At 44.9% G+C, this 26,616-nt stretch overlaps 1 protein-coding gene across 2 annotated transcripts in view; it reads left to right on the forward strand.

The window, feature by feature from the left end:
- Nucleotides 1-25,924, forward strand: part of SAC3B (SAC3/GANP/Nin1/mts3/eIF-3 p25 family) — a 46,887-nt gene extending 20,963 nt beyond the window's left edge. Inside the window, exons 4-12 of one of the 2 annotated variants that reach the window (XM_086495563.1) lie at nt 20,946-21,161; nt 21,346-21,573; nt 21,657-21,748; nt 21,838-21,931; nt 22,039-22,131; nt 22,266-23,029; nt 23,117-23,231; nt 23,309-25,171; nt 25,263-25,924. In XM_086495563.1, coding sequence (XP_086351689.1) covers nt 20,946-21,161; nt 21,346-21,573; nt 21,657-21,748; nt 21,838-21,931; nt 22,039-22,131; nt 22,266-23,029; nt 23,117-23,231; nt 23,309-25,171; nt 25,263-25,445 — 3,648 coding nt within the window. In that variant the 3' untranslated portion in view covers nt 25,446-25,924. Of the gene's footprint in view, nt 1-20,945; nt 21,162-21,345; nt 21,574-21,656; nt 21,749-21,837; nt 21,932-22,038; nt 22,132-22,265; nt 23,030-23,116; nt 23,232-23,308 lie in introns of both variants that reach the window. The other variant, XM_086495562.1, reaches the window with a different exon arrangement.
- The last annotated feature ends 692 nt before the right edge of the window (nt 25,925-26,616 follow it).

Consider the following 26,616-nt stretch of genomic DNA (forward strand, 5'->3'; position numbering starts at 1 on the left):
AATTTAGGGAACTGCTATTTTGGGACCTGAAAATGTGTTGACGTCATTACCTCCGGAATGACAAGGGGAACATTTTCTTACTCTGCCGTGAAGTCAACTGGGCAACCGGTTGGGATATTTTTAGACGGCAACCCCGAAACGGGAAAATGCTTGTAAATGTGCCAAGTGGCACATTCTGGTGCACTTGCCTCATGCAACAAGAAGTGGCGCTGAATTTGAAGAGGGGAGAGCCTCATTTTCAGATTTGTCACAGGTTAAGAGCTATGGAGTGCTTGCTTTCCCTCTTATGCACAGTGCGGTGCCAGGAGTGATGCCCTGCACGCTACGCACTGCCCTCTCTCTCCCCTTTGGCAGTATGTTATGCCCCTCTAGTGGGCTCTTCATTTGACCAATGTACAGTTGTGTGGGTTCATGCGCGATTGCCGAGGCAAGAGCCTCTTGCACAAGTACTGGATTAGCTAGCGGCTAATCCCCCCGCAGGTACAGGTGAATTCGGAGAGGTTTCACGCCAGAAATCTCGTCCGATTCAGAGGGCAAGTAGCCCTACAGGTGCGGGAGCTCGAGGACTTGCTACGGATGCGACCGGCACGCGAAACGGAGCCCGAAACAGTGAATTACAGCCTGCTGTGTATTTTTGCAGGTTTAGGGTTTTGGCCCTAAACGGACCCTAATACCCCCAGGAGGTTCGGGGACGCAAGGGGACCGCTGTACAAGTGATCTGGAGCATTTTCAGGGCTGAAAACAGAGAATTCAGCGTGCTGCAGATTCTCGCCAGGTTTTGCAAAGTGCCCGTATGCGTCGGGAAAGTCAGCCAATGCGTGGGAATACTGACTGTGCAGGGTTCTAGTACAGTTATGTTGCCGAAATCGGGCTGGAACAGTGGAAATTCAGCCGAGTTTGTGCGGGGCAGCTTGTAGGGAACCACAATGTTTATTCCCTCTTTTGAACAATAAAGAAATACCGAAAGGGGCGCCTAAGTTAGGGGCCAATCTGGTGTCCGTCTACTCATACAGGTGCAATCTAGCAGCCTGTATCCCTCTCCCCTTTGTTGTGTCTTGAAAGTACAGGTAAAATAGACGACTAATAATGGGTGAAAGCTAAATCAAGGTTTAAAGTAAAGTCTACCGCCCTTTTTGGATTGAACAGGCCGGTTACATGGTTCCATCGACAGGACTAAATCACTTTTTCCCATAGAAGTGAGCCTTGGTCAGTTTTGGGCTTGAAGACACAGGGGATCATAGACCAGACACAGGGAATTGCAATTATGGCTGACAGACCAGATGATGTGACTGAAGAGGTTTCCTCTTCACAGGGTCAACAGACACATGAAGTGGGTGAGTCCTCAAGACCACCACAGACAGATGACGATATATTCAGGACCCAGTTGGCTACTGCTGTGGCTATGTTCACACAAGTAATGCAGAACCCGAGGTTTTTAGCCTTTCTGCAACCTCCTGTTCCGTCTCAACAAGTTGGGTCACTGGATCATATTCAAAAGCCTGTTAAGGCTCGAGCACAGGTGATTCATACCGCACAGTCAATGGAAACACCTGTACACTTGACGGAGAACATGCAGTCTCCACAACCTATGCCTAAGGTGCAAGAACAGGTGGCTGAGATGCCAGTCTTTCAAGCTGTACCAGTTCAGCCCGCCACCTTTCAGCAGCCTATAGCTGGTTCTAATGGGCAGGGAAGCAACCTACAGGCTATGCAACAGGTCTTCCCACCACCTTCAGTACACCCTGGCTATTTTGGAAGTAGATCGGTATTCCAGAGCATGGCTGGTCATGCACCTGGAAATCAGTTTTACACGCCAGGAACAGTGTTCGGGGGTGCTCAAACGATGATGCCTAACCCCATGTACAGTGTCATGGGTATGCAACCAGGGTTTCAGAGCACTTAGGGCCAATTCGGGATGCCACAGGCAAATTTTGGTATGGCTGGAATTACAAATCAGCAGCCAAATATGGCATTTCCAAATCAAGTTAATAGCGGCCAAGGAACACAGATGAACCCTAATAGTGTTCCCATGTTTCAGTCACTTCCATATGACAATTTAACGCCGCTGGAGAGGCCAACTCCGTACAAAGAAGGTGGCAAAGGTGTGTCATTCACGACCTTTACAGGGTTTGATGACAGGAAGAAGGCTCTCTCATTCCTCCAGCAGTTTGACAAGGCCTATGCAGGGGGAAACCTTACAGAGGCTTCAAAGGTCCGCAAGGCAGCCACTTTCTTGACAGGGAATGCGGGACAATGGTGGACAACTTTATTGCTTCAAGGGCAAGCTCCGTCCACATGGATTTACTTCAAGCAGATTTTTGCAGCAGCATGGTTATCTGATGATTTCGAAGCAGATGTCATGACAGAATGGCACCAGCTAAATGCTGCCACTTGCAGAAATCTGGATGATTACAATCGGAAGTTTTGGAAAGCTCTACTTCCAGTAACTTCCTATAGGTTTGTGCCATTGACAGAACAGATTGAAAAATACTGTTGTGGCCTACCCAAAGGATTGAGAAAGTACTGCACGAAGACAAAAGTCACTACTTTGACGCAGCTCATCGAGGTAGCAAACACTGGCAATGGTTTGCTCAAGGGAGAAGATTGTGAATTTAACACTGGCGTCAAGGCAGGATCAGGCAAGAAAAATTCAGCCAAGAAGCACGTTCCCAATGAGGCTCCTAAAGGGACTCAGGAGTCAGCCAACGCAGGGAAAGACAAAGCTACGGCTGAATCAGAAAAAGGACCAGCAAAGAAATGGAAAAGACGTTTTCCTCGCAAGTCAGAAGAGCAAAAGAAGGTCCTGAGGACAGAGAACAAATGCTTTATATGTGAGCAGCCTGGCCACATTGCTTACAATTGTCCTACAAAGAAAAGGCCAGCTGATTCCGATGACAAGGAAGACAAGAAAGGAAAGAAGCCCATGGCTGGTCTAGTGCCAGATATGGTGGGCGACAAGCCAAATTCGAATGTAAGTGAGCTTTGCAGAGCATGGGGAAAGGTCAGGGATCAAACAATGCTTATCTTCTTTGATCCAGGTGCCAAAGCCAACTTTATTTCCCCTGAATTGGCTTCAAAGTTGGGAATCAGACCTGAAGAGATGGGGTATACAGCAGAGGCAGGTTTGGCATGTCCTGGCCATATAGAGGCTGTGACACCCATCATTGGAAAGTTGCGTCTACATATCCAGTCCTATGTAGATGCTGAAGAATTTTACATCATGCCACTGGACGGATGTGATGTGTTGTTAGGTATTCCTTGGTTGTTTCGTGTACAGGGAATCATGGATGCCTACAACAAAAAGATCACTGTACAGAGCAGGGGAAAGACTCACATTCTGGATGTAAAGCTTAAAGGGGAGTCTATTCTTACTGTATCAGCTTCTGCTATTACTTCTATAATGAAAAAGCATCTTTCTGCGTACTTGGTTTTTGCACGTGAAGTGTCAGATTGTGATGAATCAAATTTATCTGTGCTAGATAAAGAAAGGTCAATGTTTTTACAACAGTACAGTGACTGTTTTTCCGATTCATTACCGTCTCAATTACCGCCAGAGAGACCTGAGGACCATGCGATAGATTTGGTGCCAGGCAGTAGCCCACCAAATAAGCCTCCGTACAGGGTTAGTGCGGCTCAGCAGAAAGAGATAATGGGCCAAGTACAGGAGTTGTTAGAAAAGGGGCTGATTCAGCCCAGTTCATCTCCATTCTGTTCTCCAGTGTTGTTGGTGCAGAAAAAGGATGGCTCATGGCGTATGTGCATCGACTACCGTGCATTGAACAAGAATACCATCAAGAATAGGTTCCCTATACCTAGAATTGATGATATTATGGACAAATTAGGAGCAGCTATGTTTAGCAGGATAGATCTAAAGAGTGGGTACCATCAGATTCGCATTAGATCAGAGGATGTGCACAAGACTGCTTTTAAAACGACGTTTGGCCTTTACGAATTTTTAGTGATGCCCTTTGGTCTCACAAATGCTCCTGCTACGTTCAATAGGATGATGGACAGAATTTTCCGTCCACACCAGCAGTTTGTTGGTACATTCTTTGATGACATGATAGTCTACTCAAAGAATGAAGAGGAGCATAGGCATCACTTGGCCATTGTGTTCAAAGAGCTACGCAGTCATAGGTTGCTCATCAATGCAAAGAAAAGTGAGTTTTTTTTTGGAAGAGATTCACTTTCTGGGACACATTGTCTCAAAGGATGGTGTCAGAATGGATCCTGCAAAAGTTGAAGCGATAAAGTCATGGCCAAATTTGAAGACGGTGCATGATGTCCGAAGCTTTTTGGGACTATGCTCCTATTACAGAAGGTTTATCCGAAATTTCGCTGAGATTGCTTCACCTTTACATGCTCTTCAAAAGAAGGCAGTCACCTTTAGATGGACACAAAAAGAGATTTCAGCCTTTAATCTCTTAAAGGAAAAGATGACTTCAGATCCAGTCATTGTGTTGCCAGATCTTAGGAAGTCATTTGTGGTCCAGTGTGATGCCTGTGGTAGTAGCATTGGTGCAGTGCTAATGCAAGATGGCAGGGTAGTAGCCTATGAGAGCAGAATTTTGCAAGGGCCAGAGATGACCATGCAGGTCTATGAGAAAGAGTTACTGGCTGTGATTCATGCGCTCTTAAGTTGGAAACACTACTTGCTAGGTGCAGACTTTGTTGTCCAAACGGACCATCAGACCTTGCGGTACTTCTTGACACAGACAAAGTTATCTGAGAAGCATATGCGATGGGCAAATATTTTGTCCATGTTCCATTTTCAGATTGTGCATGTGGAAGGCAAGAAGAACGTTGTGGCTGATGCCTTGTCAAGGAAGCCACAAATTTCAGCTGTGTCGATTCCTTATCATCATGAACTTGATGATATGAGAGAACAGTATGCAAATGATGAAGATTTTGCAAGGGTCTTCGAGCAACTAATGGATGGACAATGTCATGAACACTATCTTCTTAGAGACGGGTTCATGATGATGCATGGCAGATTGTGTGTCACAAAGCCATTGCGACGCAAAGTCATGGAAGAGAGTCATGTCCCACCGTATGCAGGGCATCGTGGTATCGATGCTACAGTTAAAGCGGTTGAGACATTCTTCTACTGGCCTACATTGAGAAGGGATGTGGATGCCTTTGTGCGAGAATGCCTAATATGCCAAAAAGTCAAGTTTGACAGGCAAAAGGCACCAGGGTTATTGCAACCACTACCTATTCCAGATAAACCATGGGAAAGTATTGCTATGGATTTTATCTTTGATCTTCCGAGAACGCAGACAGGAAACGATGGTATTTGGACCATTATTTGCAGATTCAGCAAACAGGCTCATTTTATTCCTGTCAGTAAGAAGATAAAGCCAGATCAGATGGCACGCTTGTTTATGAGCAATATTTTCAAGTATCATGGCATGCCACAGTCGATTGTTAGCGACCGTGATCCACGCATGACAAGTTTGTTCTGGAGAGGCTTGTTTGAGAATATGGGCACCACGCTCAAATTCTCTTCGTCATTTCATCCTCAAACAGATGGGCAGTCAGAAGAGGCAAATTCTACTGTCCTAGATCTGCTGAAGTGCTATGTGTCAGAGCATAAAGGAAAGTGGGAGCAGTATTTGCCATTGGTGGAGTATGCATACAATAATACAGTGCATTCATCAACTGGCAAGGCACCCTTTGAGATAGTTGAAGGTGGCAAGAAAGTTCCTCCCATACTGCATACAAAAGACAAGATATTTGAAGCGGATAAGTATGTTTAGGACATGGATGAAATGTACAAGAAGGTCAAAGTGGCCTTAGAAAGGACTCAGGCAAAGCAAAAGAAAGCAGCTGATCGTCACCGTCGTGAAGTGGTATATTCACTTGGTGATTGGGTGCTTTTACGCTTTGAAAAGGCAAGGTTAAAGAAGATGAAGGGCAAGGAAAGACTATTTCCAAAGCTCAACATGCGTTACTATGGGCCTTTTCAAGTATGCGACATAATCAGTGATGTTGCATATAGGTTGAAATTGCCTGACAGTTGGAAGATTCACAATGCGTTTCATGTGAGTCTTCTCAGACCCTATGTGGGTGATGTGCCAGAAGATATGCCAGCTAAAGATCAGCCGGAAGTCGAGGAACTTGACAAGATCTTGGTCCCTGAACAGATTTTGGCACACAAAGAAAGGAAAGTGAAAGGCAAGGTTGCTAGGCGTTACTTGGTAAAGTTCAGAAACTATCCACCAATGGATGCGAAGTGGATGGAAGAAGGTGAACTTGCAGAGTCACCAACTGTGTTATCACTTTACCTAGAAGCCTTCGATTTGCAACCTACCTTGACCCCTTGAGTTTCACAGCTACATGGATTGTCAGTGTGACAATAGCTTCTGAAACAAATGATATACAAGGTATTTAAAGTGAGCTCAAATGAAATACCTGTTACATGAATGTTAGAGCTGTACAGATTGTCAGTTTGGCAATTGCTCTTATGGAATGTCCAAAAGTTTGGTTAGTGCTATAGAAGTGAGTATTTCTTGTCAGTTTGTCAAGGATACAATGATTGCTTCTATTAAAGAGTACATGTGTAACTGCATTCTTAAACTGTCGGTTTGGGTATGCTCGAAAGTGTTACGGGATCCAACGTGTACTATAAGACAGTGGCAAAATGTGCAGCTACCATTTTGTCATTGGAAAGTTAGTGACTCAAAGCAATGGCAGAGTGCGCAGCTACCACTATGTCATTGGGACAGGGTTCACACGCAGGCAATACATGAGTCGACGAGGTGTTGAATACACCAGGGTTGACAATGAGCATGTATGTGTCGTACATGTGTCGATAGGTGTTGAATACATCAGTGTTGACTAGGAGCATGAACGACATAGATGCAAACGAGGACGTTTGAGATTTCCAGAGGGGGGTATGTCACCAGCGTGTGACTACTATCTATCCTTTTTGTTGATTTCTTTCTTATTATCTATTTACTTTCACTTTTTGGAAACACCCCTCGGGAAATCTAACTGCCCTGCATTGCATAGCTAGTGTGGAACTGTCCAGAGGGAGTCCAGGCTTGAGGGCAAGAGAGCACTAAGGTTGGACAAGGACTATGGTTAGCCAAGTGGGGTCATTGACTAGCCAAAGTGGAATCCTTTGCTACAGAGGCTACATTTCAGTTCTGGATGTGGCCACAGTGTACAAAGAGGGTCGGATGACCTAGAAAGATACAATGGCAGCATCTCCTAAAATTTAGGGAACTGCTATTTTGGGACCTGAAAATGTGTTGACGTCATTACCTCCGGAATGACAAGGGGAACATTTTCTTACTCTGCCGTGAAGTCAACTGGGCAACCGGTTGGGATATTTTTAGACGGCAACCCCGAAACGGGAAAATGCTTGTAAATGTGCCAAGTGGCACATTCTGGTGCACTTGCCTCATGCAACAAGAAGTGGCGCTGAATTTGAAGAGGGGAGAGCCTCATTTTCAGATTTGTCACAGGTTAAGAGCTATGGAGTGCTTGCTTTCCCTCTTATGCACAGTGCGGTGCCAGGAGTGATGCCCTGCACGCTACGCACTGCCCTCTCTCTCCCCTTTGGCAGTATGTTATGCCCCTCTAGTGGGCTCTTCATTTGACCAATGTACAGTTGTGTGGGTTCATGCGCGATTGCCGAGGCAAGAGCCTCTTGCACAGGTACTGGATTAGCTAGCGGCTAATCCCCCCGCAGGTACAGGTGAATTCGGAGAGGTTTCACGCCAGAAATCTCGTCCGATTCAGAGGGCAAGTAGCCCTACAGGTGCGGGAGCTCGAGGACTTGCTACGGATGCGACCGGCACGCGAAACGGAGCCCGAAACAGTGAATTACAGCCTGCTGTGTATTTTTGCAGGTTTAGGGTTTTGGCCCTAAACGGACCCTAATACCCCCAGGAGGTTCGGGGACGCAAGGGGACCGCTGTACAAGTGATCTGGAGCATTTTCAGGGCTGAAAACAGAGAATTCAGCGTGCTGCAGATTCTCGCCAGGTTTTGCAAAGTGCCCGTATGCGTCGGGAAAGTCAGCCAATGCGTGGGAATACTGACTGTGCAGGGTTCTAGTACAGTTATGCTGCCGAAATCGGGCTGGAACAGTGGAAATTCAGCCGAGTTTGTGCGGGGCAGCTTGTAGGGAACCACAATGTTTATTCCCTCTTTTGAACAATAAAGAAATACCGAAAGGGGCGCCTAAGTTAGGGGCCAATCTGGTGTCCGTCTACTCATACAGGTGCAATCTAGCAGCCTGTATCCCTCTCCCCTTTGTTGTGTCTTGAAAGTACAGGTAAAATAGACGACTAATAATGGGTGAAAGCTAAATCAAGGTTTAAAGTAAAGTCTACCGCCCTTTTTGGATTGAACAGGCCGGTTTCACCAGATCACTTCTTATTCTAGACTGACTTGACTGAGCTGAACCCTTGTCATGATGTAGGCTGTAGCTTGTCCACGGACACATAGGGTTGGATGTGTCACGTGACATCCCCTCCTTTTCAAAGTGAGGTACTGGTACCAAACTGTATGGCGTCGAGGGAGATCAGGGTCCGGAATCCTGGGAAGGACTCTTTGCCGGCCCACTTTGATGCGTGGGTCGTGCGATACTTGTTCATAAAGGTCGGCAACGCTTGCTTCTTTGGGCCGCGCCGAAAGCGACAAAATCATATGTAGCTCCTTCAATGCTTCAACTTCGTCTAGAGTCAGTCTTCTTCCTTCTTCAAGAATCTCCATGGCTGAAAATTCCTGAAACCACTTCCAACACAAAAACATGAACATACCTATTCCATGTAAAGTTACTGGAAAAAATCTTGTCTTCCTCAAAGACTGTGCATGCAATGTAGAACAAAGAAACGGAGTGTCAAACCGTTCACCACACACACGTAAACAATGAGATCGAATCTTGTCTTGGTGATCTAAATCAATCAACTGTGGCAAATCACAACGGAAATGCCCATGCTTGGTGCTCATACTTTCATGTGCTCTTACTACAAGTGTGTCGTGCCAAGGAAGAGACATGGAATGTGACTTCCTTGAATGCATACTGTTCAGCTTTTCATGAACAATCCGCATACATTCGTGCCCATTCATGAGTGAAACGTGCTCAACGTACAATATGTCATGCCTAGGAAAAGGGAGCACATAAAAACGCTGACGAAAATACAGGAAACGATCACGAATGAAACACTCGTACAATGTGTGCTGACTTATCATGCGAACACATAATACTTCCTGTGAGGGTTCGTTGGACCTAGGCTCGAGAGCCAAGATTGGTTCTTCCTGAGGGGGTTCTTTGGACCTAGGCTCGAGAGCCAAGATCGGTTCTTCATGATTGATTGAATCTGCAATGAGGTTAGCTTCGCTAGAAAAAGTATCCACTAACTCATCCTTCTTGTGAACAATCACATCTTCTTCATGTAAATCATCATGCTTGTGAGAAATCACATCTTGATCATGCAAATCATCATGCTCACCATTATCATCCAAATCATCATGCTTATCATTGTCATTCAAATCATCATCATGCAAATCATGTGTGTCTTGCTTTGGAGAAGTAGAGACTGAGAGAGTCTCCTTTTCCTGATTTTGTGCAAAGTGCGTCTGCACTTGAGAAAAAAGTCGCCACAACTCTTTCGTGTGTTGATCGCTCTTCTCTTGTCTTGCTTTATTCTTGCGGTCATATTTTGCTCGTCTTTCGTTGTCCTCGCGATCAAATTTTGCTTCTCTTTCTTTGTTCTCGCGATCCAATTTGGCTCGACTTTCTTTGGCTTCCAAGTCGTACTTACGCTCTATGGCTGCCACGCTTTCTTCGTAGTCACAATCTATGGCTGCCATGCTTTCTTCGTAGGCCTTTCTTTCTGCTTCTCTTTCTTCGCGTTCTAAGTTTCTTTCCATAAACAACTGCTTCAACTCCTCCATAGGAGTTAGTGCAATCCTTGGCGTAGATGGGGAAGGGGGAGGGTCGGAAAAACCTCCTGGTGGGGAAAATTCTTCTTCGCCTCTCTCATGCTCATCACCTCCAAGCGAAGTATCCATTCCGCTTCGAGTGATGACCATCCACTGAAGTCGTGGGTTCTTGTGGTCTTGGGTTCTTAAGTTCACGAGGAACTTGGGTGCTTGTGGGTCTTGGGTTCTTTAGTTCTTGAGGGTCTTGAATTCTTCTTTCGCTTGAAATCTGTGTTTGAGAAGGATCTTCTCTTCACCCGAGTTTTGCTCTTTTCCGCGGGCGCACCCCTTGGCGGCCTTGCGCTCAAACCAAGGTTGCTTTTTCCCACCTCACGTCGATTGGCTGGCCGCTAAGTGCACGGTCCGCTCTCAATGAGTGAAAAGAGGCACAAGGGGAGGCTGGACAAGCCCTTCTTTCCTGGGATTCTTGTCACTCTTCAAAAACACGATTAGAAATCGACACGCCCAAGTGAACTTGGGTTCGTGCGACCTCAACAAGCAAAAAAATTTCTTGTGGTTCTTGTGGTTCTTTCCTTGAGTGATACAGGACACTGCCAAAGCTCTGATACCAATGTAAGGTGTAGCGGAATGAATGTTTGAACTTTGCTCAAGATGAGTGCTCCGAACTGTGCTCAAGGTTCCTTTTACTTACAGAAGGGAGAGCCTTCCGTTCCTTTAGTGAGAGAGTGCAATGGACACAAACAAAAGTGAATGGACACTGTGAAAGGAAGTGCATGAGACTGAGAGATAGAGAAGAGAATACGACACGAGAGATGTTGTAAAACCCTCCTCCGAAGGCCCCACTCTTTATGGCGAGAGCGGTCTACTTATGATTACACAAATCTCTACAATGCTTGGACTTGCCGACGATGTCGACGACGACGAGACGGGCTGAAATCTGAAAATGCTAATGGCTGAAATCTGCAAATCTTCTATCTGCTGAATTCTGACTCTTATGTCGGTGACGATGTCGATGGCGACGATGCGACGACGACGCGCTGAAAACGCAGATGCTGAAATCTGCATTTTCCGAGTTGAAACTGTAAACCTTGCGGAAACGGACCGTGCGGCGAGGAACTGCTGCGGGAAGGTGAGATCTGCGAGGTTCGGGACTTGATCTGCGGTGTCCAAGGGCTGAAAACTGAAAATGCTGGTGGTTCTTGATGTTCCGTCGTGATGATCTGCAAAAACGTTGAGGTTGTGCTGTAAACCAAAAACTCTAGGGCTGAAAAAGGTCCTGCTGTTGCCGGTTGTTCTGCAAATGCAAAACGCTAGGCTGATCTGCTGTGTTGTGGTGATGCCGGGCTGATCTGCTGTGCACAAATCGCCAAGGCTGGTCTGGTAGATGAAAAACGCTAGGGTCATCCTGCTCATGCAGAAAACGCTAGGCCTCTTGGGTTTTGCTGAGAAATTGCCTGTTGAACGAGTGCTCCTGCTGCCTCTTCTGCCAGAAAGTGCTAGCGCTAGGTTTTTATTTATACAAACTTAGCAAATTGCCCTACCTACTTTCCAACAAAAGTCACTTAAAAATAATAAGTGAAAAATGTTAAAAATAGGAAAAATAGGTTAAATGCACTGGAAAATTCCCTTGATGGATTCTGATGGTCATGCTGTGTGCAACCAGAGGATATGTATCTAATCTAAGTGTTTGGACATGCACGGTTTACGAACAGACTCACAAAAGTGCCAGATCACTTCTTATTCTAGACTGACTTGACTGAACTGAACCCTTGTCATGATGTAGGCTGTAGCTTGTCCACGGACACATAGGGTTGGATGTGTCACGTGACACACTCTTATGTACCCTACAGTTAGATTGGTCACAGTTCGGACCAAACAAGATACGAACAACAATAACAAAAGGAAGGGAAAGCAACACAAGAAGAGACCTTTAGACCCTCGATTGTCGGCAAAGCAACGAGCCGAACACTTTAAGGAGGGTAAATGTTACGGTTGTGGGGAACACGGGCATGTGTTAGCAAAGTGTCCTAACAAGGCACCAAAAGAACAACTAGAGGACAAGCCAGAGAGTTCTAGAGCAGTAGACGAGCGGGCAAAGAAAGGAATACAAAAGCAGGATTGGTAGCAGACCCGTGAGGATCGACCTCGAACAAATGGATATAAGTACAGAGCTCTGCAGTGCATGGAGCAAAGTACGAGACAAGAAGCCCTCATCTTCTTTGACGGAGGAGCTAAGGCGATTTTCATTTCACTTGGAATTACGCCAGATGAAATGGGACCACCAACTGAGGCAATTCTAGGGGCACCTGGATGGGATGTTGCCATTACACTTGTCATAGGCAAACTTCGGTTGCATTGCCAGGGGTATTTATTATGCCTTTGGCAGGGTGTGATGTCCTTCCGGGAATCCCTTGATTTCACAAGAACAATTGGTGGTCGACTACAGGGTAAGAAAAGAAACTTTGAAAAATGAAAAGGGTAGAGAGATAGTACTTGAGTCAGTTCCACTTGTATCGGATTCGGCCATTTCCAGATTTATGAAATCGAGTTTGTTTGTTTACTCTATCTTCTTAAATGAGATAGATGACAAGAAAATGTCAAATTTGTTCGACCGTGAGAAGGAACGATAGGAATTTTTGCAAGCTTAGGTCGATTGTTTCTCCGAAGGCTTACCAGGGGAGTTATCTCCTCAACATCCCGAAGATCAATTATTGATTTGATTCCGGACCAAGTGATAGAATTTTTGGAAAAAGGATTGATTCAACCCAGTATATCACCTTTTTGTTTGCCAATGTTGTTGGTTCTAAAGAAAGGCGGATCTTGGAGAATGTGAATTGACTACAGGGCTCTCAATAAAATCACCATCAAGAACAGAGTTCCAATACCCAGGATCGATGATATACTAGACATGTTACAGGGTTCTACTTGTTTCAGTAGAGTCGACCTGAAAAGTGGCTATCATCAGATCAGGATCAGTGTGACATGAAACTTTTCGGGGTTTCGTGCGTTTCAGGGTTTCGAGGTTTCTGAAACGTTTCATTTCGGAGCTCAAAGAAAGCGAAACACAGGTTTCGTTTTACATGTATATTTCACCTGTCAAGACATGTGAAATACCAAAATTTGGATGTGAGACTTTAGTCACAAGTGAACAAGGTAAGTCGGCACCCAACTGCAACAATATACATGTAAAGACGAGGGGGCCTGGCTGACGTGTAAGGTTTAGAGAGAGAGAGAGAGAGAGAGAGAGAGAGAGAGAGAGATTATTCTATGTGTGTTAGGGTAAAAAAATCTATGGATTTTTTGAGACGGCCGTGTAGATTTTTTGAGGCAGCCTTTGTGCATTGCTTAAAAAATACCCAAACGGGTAATTTGAGGTTAACTGGTCAAAAGGGGGCTTAAAAAAAGAAATTCAACTCGTTTCACCCGTTTCGCCGAAACGTTTCGGTTGTTTCGCCGTTTCGGGGTTTCAAAGGGCTGAAACGGGTTTTAATGTCACGCTCCTGGAGATGTATATAAGACTGCGTTCAGGATTTCCTTTGGATTGTACGATGTCACGTGACACATCCAACACTATGTGTCCGTGGACAAGCTACAGCATGACCAGGGTTCAGTCAGTCAAGTCAGTCTAGAATAGGAAGTGATCTGACACTTTTGTGAGTCCGTTCGCAGACCGTGCATGTCCAGACACTTAGTGTAGATGCATATCCTCCGGTTGCACACAACATGATCATAAGCATTCCCATCAGAATCCTTTAGGGGAATTTTCCAGTGCATTTAGCCTAGTTTACCTCTTTTTGACATTTTTCACTTATTATTTTTAAGTGACTTTTGTTGGAAAGTAGGTAGGGCAAATTGTATAAGTTTGTATATAAGCAAACCTAGAATAGCACTAATTGGCAGAAGAGGCAGCAGGAGCCAAGCTCAACAGGCAACTTCTTAGCAAGAACCCCCTTGGTGGTTTTCCCTCCAAGCAAGACGTCCACTTTCCTAGTGTTTTCATCAGAAGACCCATCGCCAGCGTCACCCAAGAATTGGCGTTTTCAGCAAGCATCATCGCTAGACCATCCCAGACAACTAGCATTTTCTGCAGGCTTCATCGCCAAAGAATTCCTCAGCCTAGCATTTTACAGGAACCCCCAATCGTCCCCATTTTGGCATAGCGTTTTTCAGCAGATAAGACCCGCAGTTTTCAGCAGACAAAGACCTGTGTTTTCAGCCCTAAAGCCCATCAGTTTTCAGCCCTAAAGACCTACAGTTTTCAGCCCTCACAGCAGCAGATTTTCAGCGACAAAGATCAGCAGATACCGGTGTTTTTCCTACGTTTTCAGCAGTAGCAGAATTCAGCCAGCAGCGTTTTTGGACAGCACTACAAGAGTAGCAGATTTCAGCCCTTAGATCAGTCTCGCCATCCCCATCGTCGTCACCGATTTAGCCTAGAATTGCATCAATCACATGCATTCAATTTGTACCATTTTGTGCAATCAATAGTAGAGGCGAGAGTGGGGCCATCATAGGAGGGTTTTACAACGTCTCTGTGTTGTATTCTCTTCTCTCTCTATCTCTCAGTCTCATACACTTACATGCACAGTGTCCATCCACTTTGTTGTGATCATTGCACTCTCTCATTAAGAACGGAAGGCTCTTCCTTCCATAAGAATAAAAGGAACCTTAGCACAGTTCGGAGTACTCATCTTGAGCAAAGTTCAAACATTCATTCCGCTGCACCTTACATTGGTACCAGAGCTTTGGCAGTGTTCTGTATCACTCAAGGAAAGAACCACAAGAATCACAAGAATTTTTTTGCTTGTTGAGGTCGCATGAACCCAAGTTCGCTTGGGCGTGTCGATTCCTAATCGTGTTTTTGAAGAGTGACAGGAATCCCAAGAAAGAAGGGCTTGTCCAGCCTCCCCTTGTGCCTCTTTTCACTCATTGAGAGCGAACTGTGCACTTAGCGGCCGGCCAATCGACGTGAAGTGGGAAAAAGCAACCTTGGTGTGACTGCAAGGCCGCCAAGGGGTGCGCCCGCTGAAAAGAGCAGAACTCGGGTGAAGAGAAGATCCTTCTCAAACACAGATTGCAAGCGAAAGAAAACCCTCAAGAACCTCAAGAACCTCAAGCACCTCAAGACCCTCAAGAACCCAAGAACCCAAGACCCTTAAGAACCCAAGTTCCTCGTGAACTTAAGAACCAAAGATCATAGTGCATGGTCATCACCTGAAGCGGAATGGATACTTCGCATACAGGTGATGAGCATGGGAGTGGCGAAGAAGAGTTTTGCCCACCAGGAGGCTTTCCTGACCCTCCCCCTTCCCCATCTACGCCACGAGTTGTACCAAATTCTATGGAGGTGATGGTCAAGTCGATGATGGAGATGATGGCACAACTAGAAAGAAAAGCAGAACGACAGGAAGCCAAGGACCGCGAACACGAAGAAAGAAACGAAAGAATTGCCATACAACAAGAAGCGACTCGCATTGCTTTGGAACGCGAGCGCGACGAACGAAAAGAAAGAAAAGCACAAAGAAAGGAGGAAGCCGTAGCAAGATGAGCGGCCTTGGAGGCCGATCGGGAGGCTCAAAGAGAACTCCGCACTCAAGAATTGGTTCGACAAGTACTTGCCTCGAAGTCCGAACCAACCAAAGATCGTGGGAGTTCCTCAAGTGGCGCAACCCACGATGCGGATTCCAACAATCTAATCACAGAAAAGTTGACTTTCAGTAAGTATGATGGTAAGATGGATGTTACGGTTATTCATTCTTGGTTGCATCAATTTAATGATTATTTTGCGACAACTAAGAAGACAAGGAATAGCAAGGTTTTGACGGCAGCTATGTACCTTGCCAGTGATGCCATCAATTGGTACCACGCATGGCAAGAGGCACAGTTAAGCCGTGCACCTAGAGGAAGCCGACGAATGTACGCCCCTTTCCTTCAATTGGGCTGATTTCCAAGACAAGCTCAAGGCATGGTTTATGCCACCTCAGTACCTCGCACGATTGAAGGACGATTGGCGCGCTCTCAAGAAAAATGGTATGCCAGTTATGTCTTTCTCTAATCGTGTTTTGCAGCTAGGTACCCAATTACGCAAGTCGGATGATGAGCGCAAAGAGGCATTCCTTTATGGCTTGGACGAATATATCAAGTATGATGTCGAGGTGCTCGATCCAATCGATCGCAACAAGGCGGTAGCGATTGCTCTCGCACAGGAGATGAAACACAACAAGGGAAAGCCTAAGGAAACCAAGACTTCCACAAGTACCTCTCAGACTTCTCAGAATCCTCAGAACCGCAAGAACGGTAAGAATGGTAAGAACAGTAACTCTTCTAACCAATCTTCCAACAGTCTCTCAGAAAAGAATTCTTCCAATGAACCTAAGGGTAAGGCTAACACAATTGCTAAACCTAAGCTCACTCTAGATGAAACGTAGCACAAGGAATTTTAGGAGGATACATCACGTAGGAAGAGCAAAGCACTTATCTAACGAAGGTCGTTGTTTTCATTGTTACATTAAGGGTCACATAAAAAGAACATGTCCTAAGCTTGACTCTAATAAATCTAAAGAATCACAGAACCCACTTCCTCTGTCAATGCAATGAATGATAACACGAGTGTGCCCCAAGTTTCTCTTGACCCTCCCATTGATGAGTCTCTCATTAAATGTTATGGTCATATGACGGGGCAGCGTTTTGTCATATTGTTTGACCCAGGTAGTATGCATGATGTGATCAGTCCCTCTCTTGTTGAGAAAGCCCGCCTAGAGGTTAGTCAGAAATCTCCTCTCGAGTTCTCTGGCTTTGCTTCCGGTATGGACCTCTCGTCACGAAAGAGTGTCTTGGTGTGTTGTTTACAATTCAACAAGCTGCTTTCCGTAGAAGATTTTTTGTATCTCCTCTCTCAGGATGTGATATGATTTTGGGCATTCGATGGTTTCGTGAGTGTAACCCTCTCATTGATTAGGTGGAAAATACGTTCACTTTGAATGCCAGAAGTGACTCTCCCATTGTCATTTGTGGAGAGGAAGTTGTTCATTCTCCCTCTCTCATTGCTAATGTGTAGGCGAAGATTGAATGGATTCAGGAGAAGGAGACTCTCTCAGTCTCTTCTTCTCCAAGGTGTGATACACAGGATCTGCATAATTATGAGAAGCATGATGAATTGATTGATAATGATGAGCATGATGATTTGAATGACAATGATACGCATGATGATTTGAATGATACTGATAAGCATGATGATTTGCATGATCAAGATGTGATTTCTCACAAGCATGATGATTTGCATGATCAAGATGCGATTTCTCACAAGCATGATGAGTTGCATGAAGATAATGTGATTGTTCACAAGGATGATGTGTTAGTTGATACTTTCTCGAATGAGGCTAACCTCATTGCAGATTCGATCAGTCACGAAGAACCGATCTTGGCTCTCGAGCCTAGGTCCAAAGAATCCCCTCAGGAAGAACTGATCTTGGCTCTCGAGCCTAGGTCCAAAGAACCCTTACAGGGAGTACTATGTGTTCGAATGATTTGTCAGCACGCATTGTATGAGTGTTTCATTCGTGATCGTTTCCTGTATTTTAGTCAGCGTCTTTATGTGATCCCTTTTCCTAGGCATGACATATTGTACGTTGAGCACGTTTCACTCATGAATGAGCACGAATGTATGCGGATTGTTCATGAAAAGCTGAAAAGTATGCATTCAAGGAAGTCACATTCCATGTCTCTTCCTTGGCACAACACAGTTGTAGAAAGAGCACATGAAAGTATGAGCACCAAGCATGGGCATTTCCGTTGTGAATTGCCACAGTTGATTGCGCTAGATCATAAGAGAAAGATTTGATTTCATTGTTTGCGTGTGTGTGGTGAACGGTTGGGCACTCCGTCTCTTTGTTCATCTACATTGCATGCATAGTCTTTGAGGAAGTCAAGATTTTTTCCACTCACTTTACATGGAATAGGTATGTTCATGGTTTTGTGTTGGAAGTGGTTTCAAGAATTTTCAGCGATGGAGATTCTTGAAGAAGGAAGAACCATGACTCTAGACGAAGTTGAAGCATCGAAGGAGCCACAGAAGACTTTGTGTCGCTTTCGGCACGGCCCAAAGAAGCAAGCGTTGCAAACCTTTATGAAGTTCAAGTACCGCACGACCCACACATCAGAGTGGGCCGACGAAGAGTCCCTTCCAAGATTCCGGATGCTATTGGCGATCTCCCTTGACGCCATACAGTTCGGTACCAGTACCTCACTTTGAAAAGGAGGGGATGTCACGTGACACATTCAACACTATGTGTTCGTGGACAAGCTACAGCATGACCAGGGTTCAGTCAGTCAAGTTAATCTAGAATAGGAAGTGATCTGACACTTTTGTGAGTCTGTTCGCAGACCGTGCATGTCCAGACACTTAGTGTAGATGCATATCCTCCGGTTGCACAGAGCATGATCATAAGCATTCCCATTAGAATCCATCAGAATCCATTAGGGGAATTTTCCAGTGCATTTAGTCTAGTTTACCTATTTTTGACATTTTTCACTTATTATTTTTAAGTGACTTTTGTTGGAAAGTAGGTAGGGCAAATTGTATAAGTTTGTAAATAAGCAAACCTAGAATAGCACTAATCGGCAGAAGAGGCAGCAGGAGCCAAGCTCAACAGGCAACTTCTCAGCGAGAACCCCCTTGGTGGTTTTCCCTCCAAGCAAGACGTCCACTTCCCTAGCATTTTCATCAGAAGACCCATCGCCAGCGTCACCCAAGCATTGGCATTTTCAGCAAGCATCATCGCTAGACCATCCCAGACAGCTAGCGTTTTATGCAGGCTTCATCGCCAAAGAACTCCTCAGCTTAGCATTTTACAGGAACCCCAATCGCCCCCATTTTGGCATAGCGTTTTTCAGCAGATAAGACTTGCAGTTTTCAGCAGACAAAGACCTGCGTTTTCAGCCCTAAAGCCCATCAATTTTCAGCCCTAAAGACCTACAGTTTTCAGCCCTCATAGCAGCAGATTTTCAGCAACAAAGATCAGCAGATACCGGCGTTTTTCCTAGCATTTTCAGTAGTAGCAGAATTCAGCCAGGAGCGTTTTTGGACAGCAGTACAAGAGTAGCAGATTCCAGCCCTTAGATCGGTCTCGCCATCCCCGTCGTCATCACCGATTTAGCTTAGACTTGCATCAGTCACATGCATTTAGTTTGTACTTGTTTGTGCAATCAATAGTAGACCACTCTTGTCGACGAGAGTAGTCTCATACACTTGCACGCACAGTGTCCATCCACTTTGTTGTGATCATTGCACTCTCTCATTAAGAACGGAAGGCTCTTCCTTCCATAAGAATAAAAGGAACCTTGAGCACAGTTCGGAGCACTCATCTTGAGCAAAGTTCAAACATTCATTCCGCTACACCTTACATTGGTATCAGAGCTTTGGCAGTGTTCTGTATCACTCAAGGAAAGAACCACAAGAATCACAAGAATTTTTTTGCTTGTTGAGGTCGCACAAAACCAAGTTCGCTTGGGCGTGTCGATTCCTAATCGTGTTTTTGAAGAGTGACAGGAATCCCAGGAAAGAAGGGCTTGTCCAGCCTCCCCTTGTGCCTCTTTTCACTCATTGAGAGCGGATCGTGCACTTAGCGGCCAGCCAATCGACTTGAGGTGGGAAAAAGCAACCTTGGTGTGAGTGCAAGGCCGCCAAGGGGTGCGCCCGCGGAAAAGAGCAGAACTCAGGCTAAGAGAAGATCCTTCTCAAACACAGAGTTGTGCGCACTGCAAGCCTGCACCCTTCATATTGCACTGCTACCCACACGTGCTGCCTTCCTGTGCCCACCTCACATAGTTACCAGGAACGGGAGATCGGAACGGGGAATGGCAACGTGCATCAAATGCCATTCCCTGTTTCGGATACTCACGTTTGAAACACGGAACGGGGATTCGGAACAGGAAATTAGGATGGGAACGGGACAGGAACCTGAAAATGGCCATTCCCTGTTACTATGCGTGACCTCAGCCTTTCATTGTTGACTGGCTGTCGCTCGCCTCACCCCACAAGCTGCTCGTTTTGCCATAGCCCGCTCATCCCTCCTTAGCCTGCTTGTCTTGCTTACCCACCATTTCCCACTGCCCCCTCTCCAGGCTGCAGCTATTTACCAACACAGGTGAGGTAAAGTTCAGTATTCTCACCATAGCCTTCAGCTCAAACAGGCACCGTGTACATGCTTGTTCGACAGGGAGTAGTCTCATTAGTGTGCTCTCTATCAGCGACTTGCTGGGGACTCACGAGTCTTTTAGGTTCCAAATTCTAGTAAGCCTCTATCTTGGCCGAGAATCGCAATGGGTCACCATCTCCCGCCTTCAGACTGCTTTCGGTTGGCTCATTGGAGGTGATATTGCTCCTTATTATGGATTTTGATGGTTTCACAGTACAATGACCACCTTGGAGGCATGTTGTTTGGTATGCAAAGTGGTAGAAGAAAGGTTGTCAATACCAGCCTGCCTATTCTTACTTTGTTCTTGATATTCTCCACTCTTTCCTTCACTTTAATGATTGATGACTTCAATCACAAAATGTTTTGAACTAGATGAGTTTTCCTTCAGTACTTGGTCATTCAATGCTTGTTGTAATGTCTCTGATATGGGTCGTCCATCTTCATGATTTGCTCTTGGGCTCACATTTCGAGAATTTGCTTGTCTTCCTTGGGTATTTCTTACTTCATGGCTGCCATGTTGATTCACAATTTTCTTCACAAGCCCTATCTTTTCACAACAAAAAAGAGAAAACTGCTCTGGAGAGAGACAACCATAAAATCAGGTTTAGAGACAGAAAATCAGCACTCTCTAGAGGGAGAAGGGGCATACTTTTGAATGCCAGCATTCTGCGATTTTTGTGCATTACTATCCTTCATTGCAAGTTTTGTGATTTGTGCTTACGTGATATATATTTCAGCAGGAAGCTGATTCTTGTAATAATCGTCAACTTCAACTTCCACTTACCAACAAAGATTGTCACACCCCCAAATAATTTGCGCCGTGCTGATATTGTTGTGCTTTGATTTGCAGTATACAAGGACAGCTGAAAAGCAAGCTTCATTAATCAGACCTATCTCTGTGTTGTTGAGGACAATGAAGCACCTCTTACATCTTTTGGATAGAGGATATGATGAGGAGCTTCTAAATCTGCATAATTTTCTTTGGGACCGTATGAGAGCTGTTCGAATGGACCTAAGGATGCAGCACATCTTCAATGAGCAGGCTGTTCTTCTGCATGAACAAATGGTCTGTACATATGCATGGATAGGACAATTTGAGTACTTGCTTTGGTGTGGTTGTGGTCACGTTTTGTTCCTTCTGTATGCCCCCCCCCCCCCCCCCCCCCCCCCCCCTTTGCCCGCTCGGTGCTGCCCCCTAAAACCTGTAACAGCAGAACAATCTTGATTTTTTTGCTGGTGGTTGATGCAAGATTCGATTCCACATTCTGGCCATGCATGAGCTGTGTGAATATGCCAAAGGAGAAGGTTTCAGTGAAGGATTTGATGCTCATCTGAATATTGAGCAAATGAATAAAGCTTCTGTGGATTTATTCCATATGTATGACGACCTTCGAAAGTCAGGACACTTGTGTGCATCTGAGCCTGAGTTCCGGGGCTATTATGCACTTTTGAAGCTGGATAAGCATCCTGGCTATGTGGTATGTCATTGTTTTCTTTCTTTATGCACAACAAGGTGTAATTTTGTGATTTCAGCTGTTTTGCGGCTTGTTTCTCCTGGCAGGTAGAACCTGCAGAGTTGTCACTTGATTTGGCCAAGATGACTTCAGAAATGAGAAATACTCGAGAAGTCCAGTTTGCTCGAAAGGTGGCAAGGTTGATGTGTGATGTATACTGTGGTGTTGTGAGGTGTTTAATTTCTGTGGTGGTGCTGATTCTCTTGTCCACTTCTTCATTATTCACAGAGCATGCAGGTCTGGCAATTATCTGGCTTTTTTCCGGCTTGCAAGGGATGCTACTTACCTCCAAGCGTGCCTTATGCATGCACACTTTTCAAAGGTGTATCTTATTTGCATGGTTGTGTCCATTGTCTTTGGTTAGAATTCTTGGCTTAAAATGCCACCCAATATTGTGATTGGCAATTATGGGTTTTGTCCTTTCTGCAGCTGCGAAGCCAAGCCATCGCATCACTTTATAGTGGCTTGCAACGAAATCAAGGGATTCCAATAGTGCAGGTGGAGGATTGGTTGGGTATGGAGGTAAGGCTGCACTTTTCTTGAGGAGCTATTTTGTATTAGCCTCGAGTTTCCAAATTGGTCACTAGTTTCTTTCGTATGAATTGATTTTAGCCTCTTTCTTTTGTGAATGGGCTTTCTGTCTGGACATGTGATAGGGTGAGGACATCGAAGCTTTACTTGAGTACCATGGATTTGGTCTGAGGAATTATGAGGAGCCCTACATGGTGAAGGAGGGACCTTTTTTGAATCAGAATAAGCCTTTTTTAACTCGACGTTCGAAATTGGTGGAAGAGAAACGATCTCAGGTTGTTGAAGATGACGTTCTGTCATCTGGACAGGAGAAGGTATCTACAGCCCCCTCTCTTGAAAGAATTTCGTCTTTGAGGAGGCAAGCAGAGTTGCAACCTCCAACTGAGCTAGCCCTGCCGGATGAGGAGATGCCTGACTACGAGGAGGAGCCGCTGCAAGAAACTTTGCTTGATCATTCGACGGTCTCTTCTTGGCATCGGAGAGACGAGCCTTCAACTCGTGGAGAATCTGTGATTCAACTGCCTGTTCCTGCTTTTGTGGCAACAGATGTGTCGATTAGAAAGTCTATGCAAGAGTCTCCCATTGTCAGGAAACTAGAAGAACATGATAATGAAGATGGATCTTTACAGATTGGGAAGCGGAGAAAATTCTTCTCTCCGCAGAGGGAATCCCCTGCATTTTTCTCCATGCCTAGTGAAGATGCCACCACATGTAGAGACAAAAAGATTTGCACTTCTCTTGATCTTCCTATTAGTGCAAGCCCGCCAGTTGCAGTTTTACCAGAAGTACAAACACAGTTTGTACTTGCAGCTCACCGTGAAGAGGAAATTAGAAAACAGGCAGCTCTACAGGCTGAAGTGAATCTGGTCAAAGTACGGCTTTTGTTAAGGTAATGACCTCTTTGTATGTTCTATAATCTATTCTGTAGTACTCTTGATTCATTAACAATCAGCTAAATTCTTCGTAATAACTCCAGGAAGTGGAGAGAAAGAGCAGTTTCCAAGGCTGAGGAAAGGCAAATGCGGCAGCAGAAGCTTGAAGCAGCCCTTAGTTCACTGCATGTGGGACTACCCGTGCAAGGTTTTGGAAAGGTGGTACCTTGTGGTGTTTTCACTACTTTGTTGCTTCCAACGAGACTCTATAACACAGTTTGGGGCTTGCCTTGCAGGTCTTCTTTTCAAAGGACACAAATGATAACTTATTGTCCGGCACTGGCATGGAGCTGGATTTTCTGAAAATCGAAGAAAAACGTTTGGAAAAGATCGAAGAAATGTGGTCCGAGTTGGATGTTATTGATGTGGTTGCTTCTATTTTGAAGCAGAAGAATCCTTTGTGTGAATTCCTATGCTGGAAGCTTGTCATGTGTTCCCATGTCCACGATGATTCAGACATCTCATTACAAGGAAGACATGACAAATCTGGTGATTGGTTGCTAGCCAAGCTCTTACACCAAGGGCCTTTGGTTACGATCAAGAGTGAAGAAATATTCTTCTCGGACAGCACGAGTGTCCTTTTGGCCAGCGAGCATAGTGAGACAAGAACTCCAGTCTTCTACATAGCAAAAGACCTTCATTTCAGACATGGGGAAATACAGAACGTGGAGGGTGGCAGGGATGCAAGTGGAATTTTGTTTTTGGTGTCGGAAAATGCACCCCTAGGTGACGAAGGTAGGCGACTTCATGCATTAGTGAATGCACTCCCAGACAATGCAAAGCTTCCTCTTCTTGTTTTGTACTCTACCTTATCTATGGTTACCAGTGTTGGAGCATCCATCCTTCCTAACAGTTTTGATGCACATGCATTGGCCAAGCTTTTAGGGATGGATGAGCTGGATAAAGGCAAGGTAGCGTGTTGGACTGTTCTGCCAATTATGGAGAGCTGTCAATTTTCATACCCTTTGAATATGATGGGAGGGGAAGGCGTCCATGGCAGCAAGGCAAAAGGTTACTACAGTGAGGATATGCTAAGAAATGGATTATGCTGGCTTGCTTCAAAAGCACCCATGCAACCGAACCTAAGGTGTGTGAACATTCAGGACCTTGTACTGGAGCATCTACAGCCATCAATCAATAGTCTATCAACCATGGAGCCTGCACATGTCACTCCTAACATGTGTATCAAAGCCTTTAATGAAGCTTTGCTGAAGACAGCCAATGATGTGAACAGTTCAGCCACCAACTACCATCTTCATTGGCCCCCTCTCGAATTGATTCAATTCTTAAACAAACTAAGGATACCTTCCATGCCAAGCCCAGGCTGGAATGCAGCCTCTTACATTAAACCTATCATTGAAGTGCTTTCTCTTTGTCAGCTTCCTGAGTTTCCTTTGGTAAGCATCACCACTCAACCCTTAGGGAGTAGTGTCAGCTTAAGGAAACAAAAAGCTGCCCTGGAGAGCGCGTTACATGCGTATGTGAATCAAATATGTGGATCAAAGTATGCAGATCCGTTGACGTTGCAAGCAGTAGATGGAATCATTCAAAAAAGTTGTGGCTACAAGCAGACAGGTCTAGGCCGTGTACTAATACCCAACTGGTCCTTGATCTTTCAGCAGTTACATCACATTAGGCTTGCGCTGCTAAGTAGTGATCCGCCTGCTGTTGTTTGGGTTCAAATAAGAGAAGATTCTTCTGAGAAGGCTGGCGCAACAGGAAGCCAAGATTTCATAGAGTCTCTAGGCCCTTCTCTGGATGAAATGATAGAGCTTGAGTATCAAGAAACTGTTTTGCAAAGGGACTTTAATGGTACTCATCTGTTCGCAGAGGACAAAGAGTCCACTCTTCATGATTTTTGCAGGCAATCCTTATTGGTGGTTGCCAGGGTAGGAGAGTCGAGACAGGCAAACGTTGAAACATTGCAAGAGGCTTTGAGAATAAGTGGAGCTACACCAGAAATTTCTGAAGTCGTGGCTCTCCCCACTGAAGGGGAGCTGGAGCTTGAGAGGATGGTTAGTGAGTTTTGTGAACGAGTGGATCGACAAGCTGCTGAGGTAGCTAATTTTGAAGATAGCGAAGCACCCACTTGTTCAAAGGCAGGTGAAATCAGTCCATGGGATGCTGGCAATCTGTTTGAAAGAAGTATTGATTCGAAAATGTCTGTAGTGTCTTGTGTGAATGATGCAGGCCGATGTACAGATGCCTCACATTTATGTGTTAGCAGTAATGGCATCGATTCGTTTACTCAGATACTTCAGCGTTGTGAGAATGTACAAAATAGTATCGATAGAGTACTACGGGAGTGTTTCAAAGTTGGTGAATCAACCTAAAAGAACTCCCTTCTGTTGGTGGGGCCGGTACATTTTGTAAGGGCTAGCTTCTACCAACTATGCTATACCCGGATGATGCAGCAACCTCGAAGACATGCTCGACTGCTGGTTTTCCAAAGCCGCATCCAAGTGCCAGTTTCATAAATCCTTGGAAACATGTATTAAGGCTTTATCATGGTCATACGAGTAAGTGTGTTGCCACGCTCAGACGCAGAGTGCTGGATAATATTCAGCAATTTGTTTTCAATGAGAGAGCGTCGAAATGAAGAAAGAGGCTCTCAAGAAATTGTTGTAAGCAAGTAATTTATGAACGCAACATAAAGCTTGCGCATACCAGGTTGGGGGTTTTGTCAGTTCACTACTTGAGAGAGGATGAAAGTGTAGTGCCATCACTCTCTTGCAAATAGTTTTGGGTTTTTTACTTGGTTTTTTTGGTGCCTTAAGATGGCCATAAAGTGCACTATGCACTTTGGATTTAAATGAAAGATTCAAGTGTGAAAAGAGCATTTTCAAGTGGCATGTCCCTGTCTTATTTGCACCTTAAGGTGGCCATAATGTGCACATGAGAATGCTGTCTACACGGTACAATGGTCATCAGCAGTTCACTTTTGTATTCTGATTTTATGTCTGGTATATGCCCAAATTTCTATGGCTTCTTGCGCTACTTTGAACTTGTAGCAGCAAGTAGTTTTGTACTATGTTTCAGGTAGTACATAGCTGCCTTCACCAGTTGAGTAATTATTTTGATAAGGTGGGTTTTTTATAACTGAATGTTAGATGGCAAGACGAGTACAAACACTAACTAGTTAGTGGGACTTTGCAAGCAAGGTCACAGAGACAAACTATGAAACTTATGAAATGGAACCAGAAAGAATGAAAATGCCCGAGTGACAGATGACAAACCAATAGGATTTGCTTTAGGCAGTAACAAGGGATTTTTTCCTAGAACTGACGGTTTTATTACTCCAGACGTTGTAATGAGGGGGTATGGGTGACAATGCCAAAAGGATTAAGATTTTTTTTAATAAAATAAAATAAAATAAAATATTTTGCCATCAATTTTTGGGTTGAAAATGTCCCTAGAACCATGATTTATGCAGCTCGGAACTAAGTGCAATTTCTTTTGCGATTTGTTGATCTAGCTACTATCTGTCTGCAATCATATCATAACAGAGATGGGGCTTTTTATGAACAAAAACACCCTCATTATG

The sequence above is a fragment of the Adiantum capillus-veneris genome, chromosome 22 (assembly GCF_014529385.1).
Source record: "Adiantum capillus-veneris isolate H3 chromosome 22, ASM1452938v2, whole genome shotgun sequence".
Classification (NCBI taxonomy): domain Eukaryota; kingdom Viridiplantae; phylum Streptophyta; class Polypodiopsida; order Polypodiales; family Pteridaceae; genus Adiantum; species Adiantum capillus-veneris.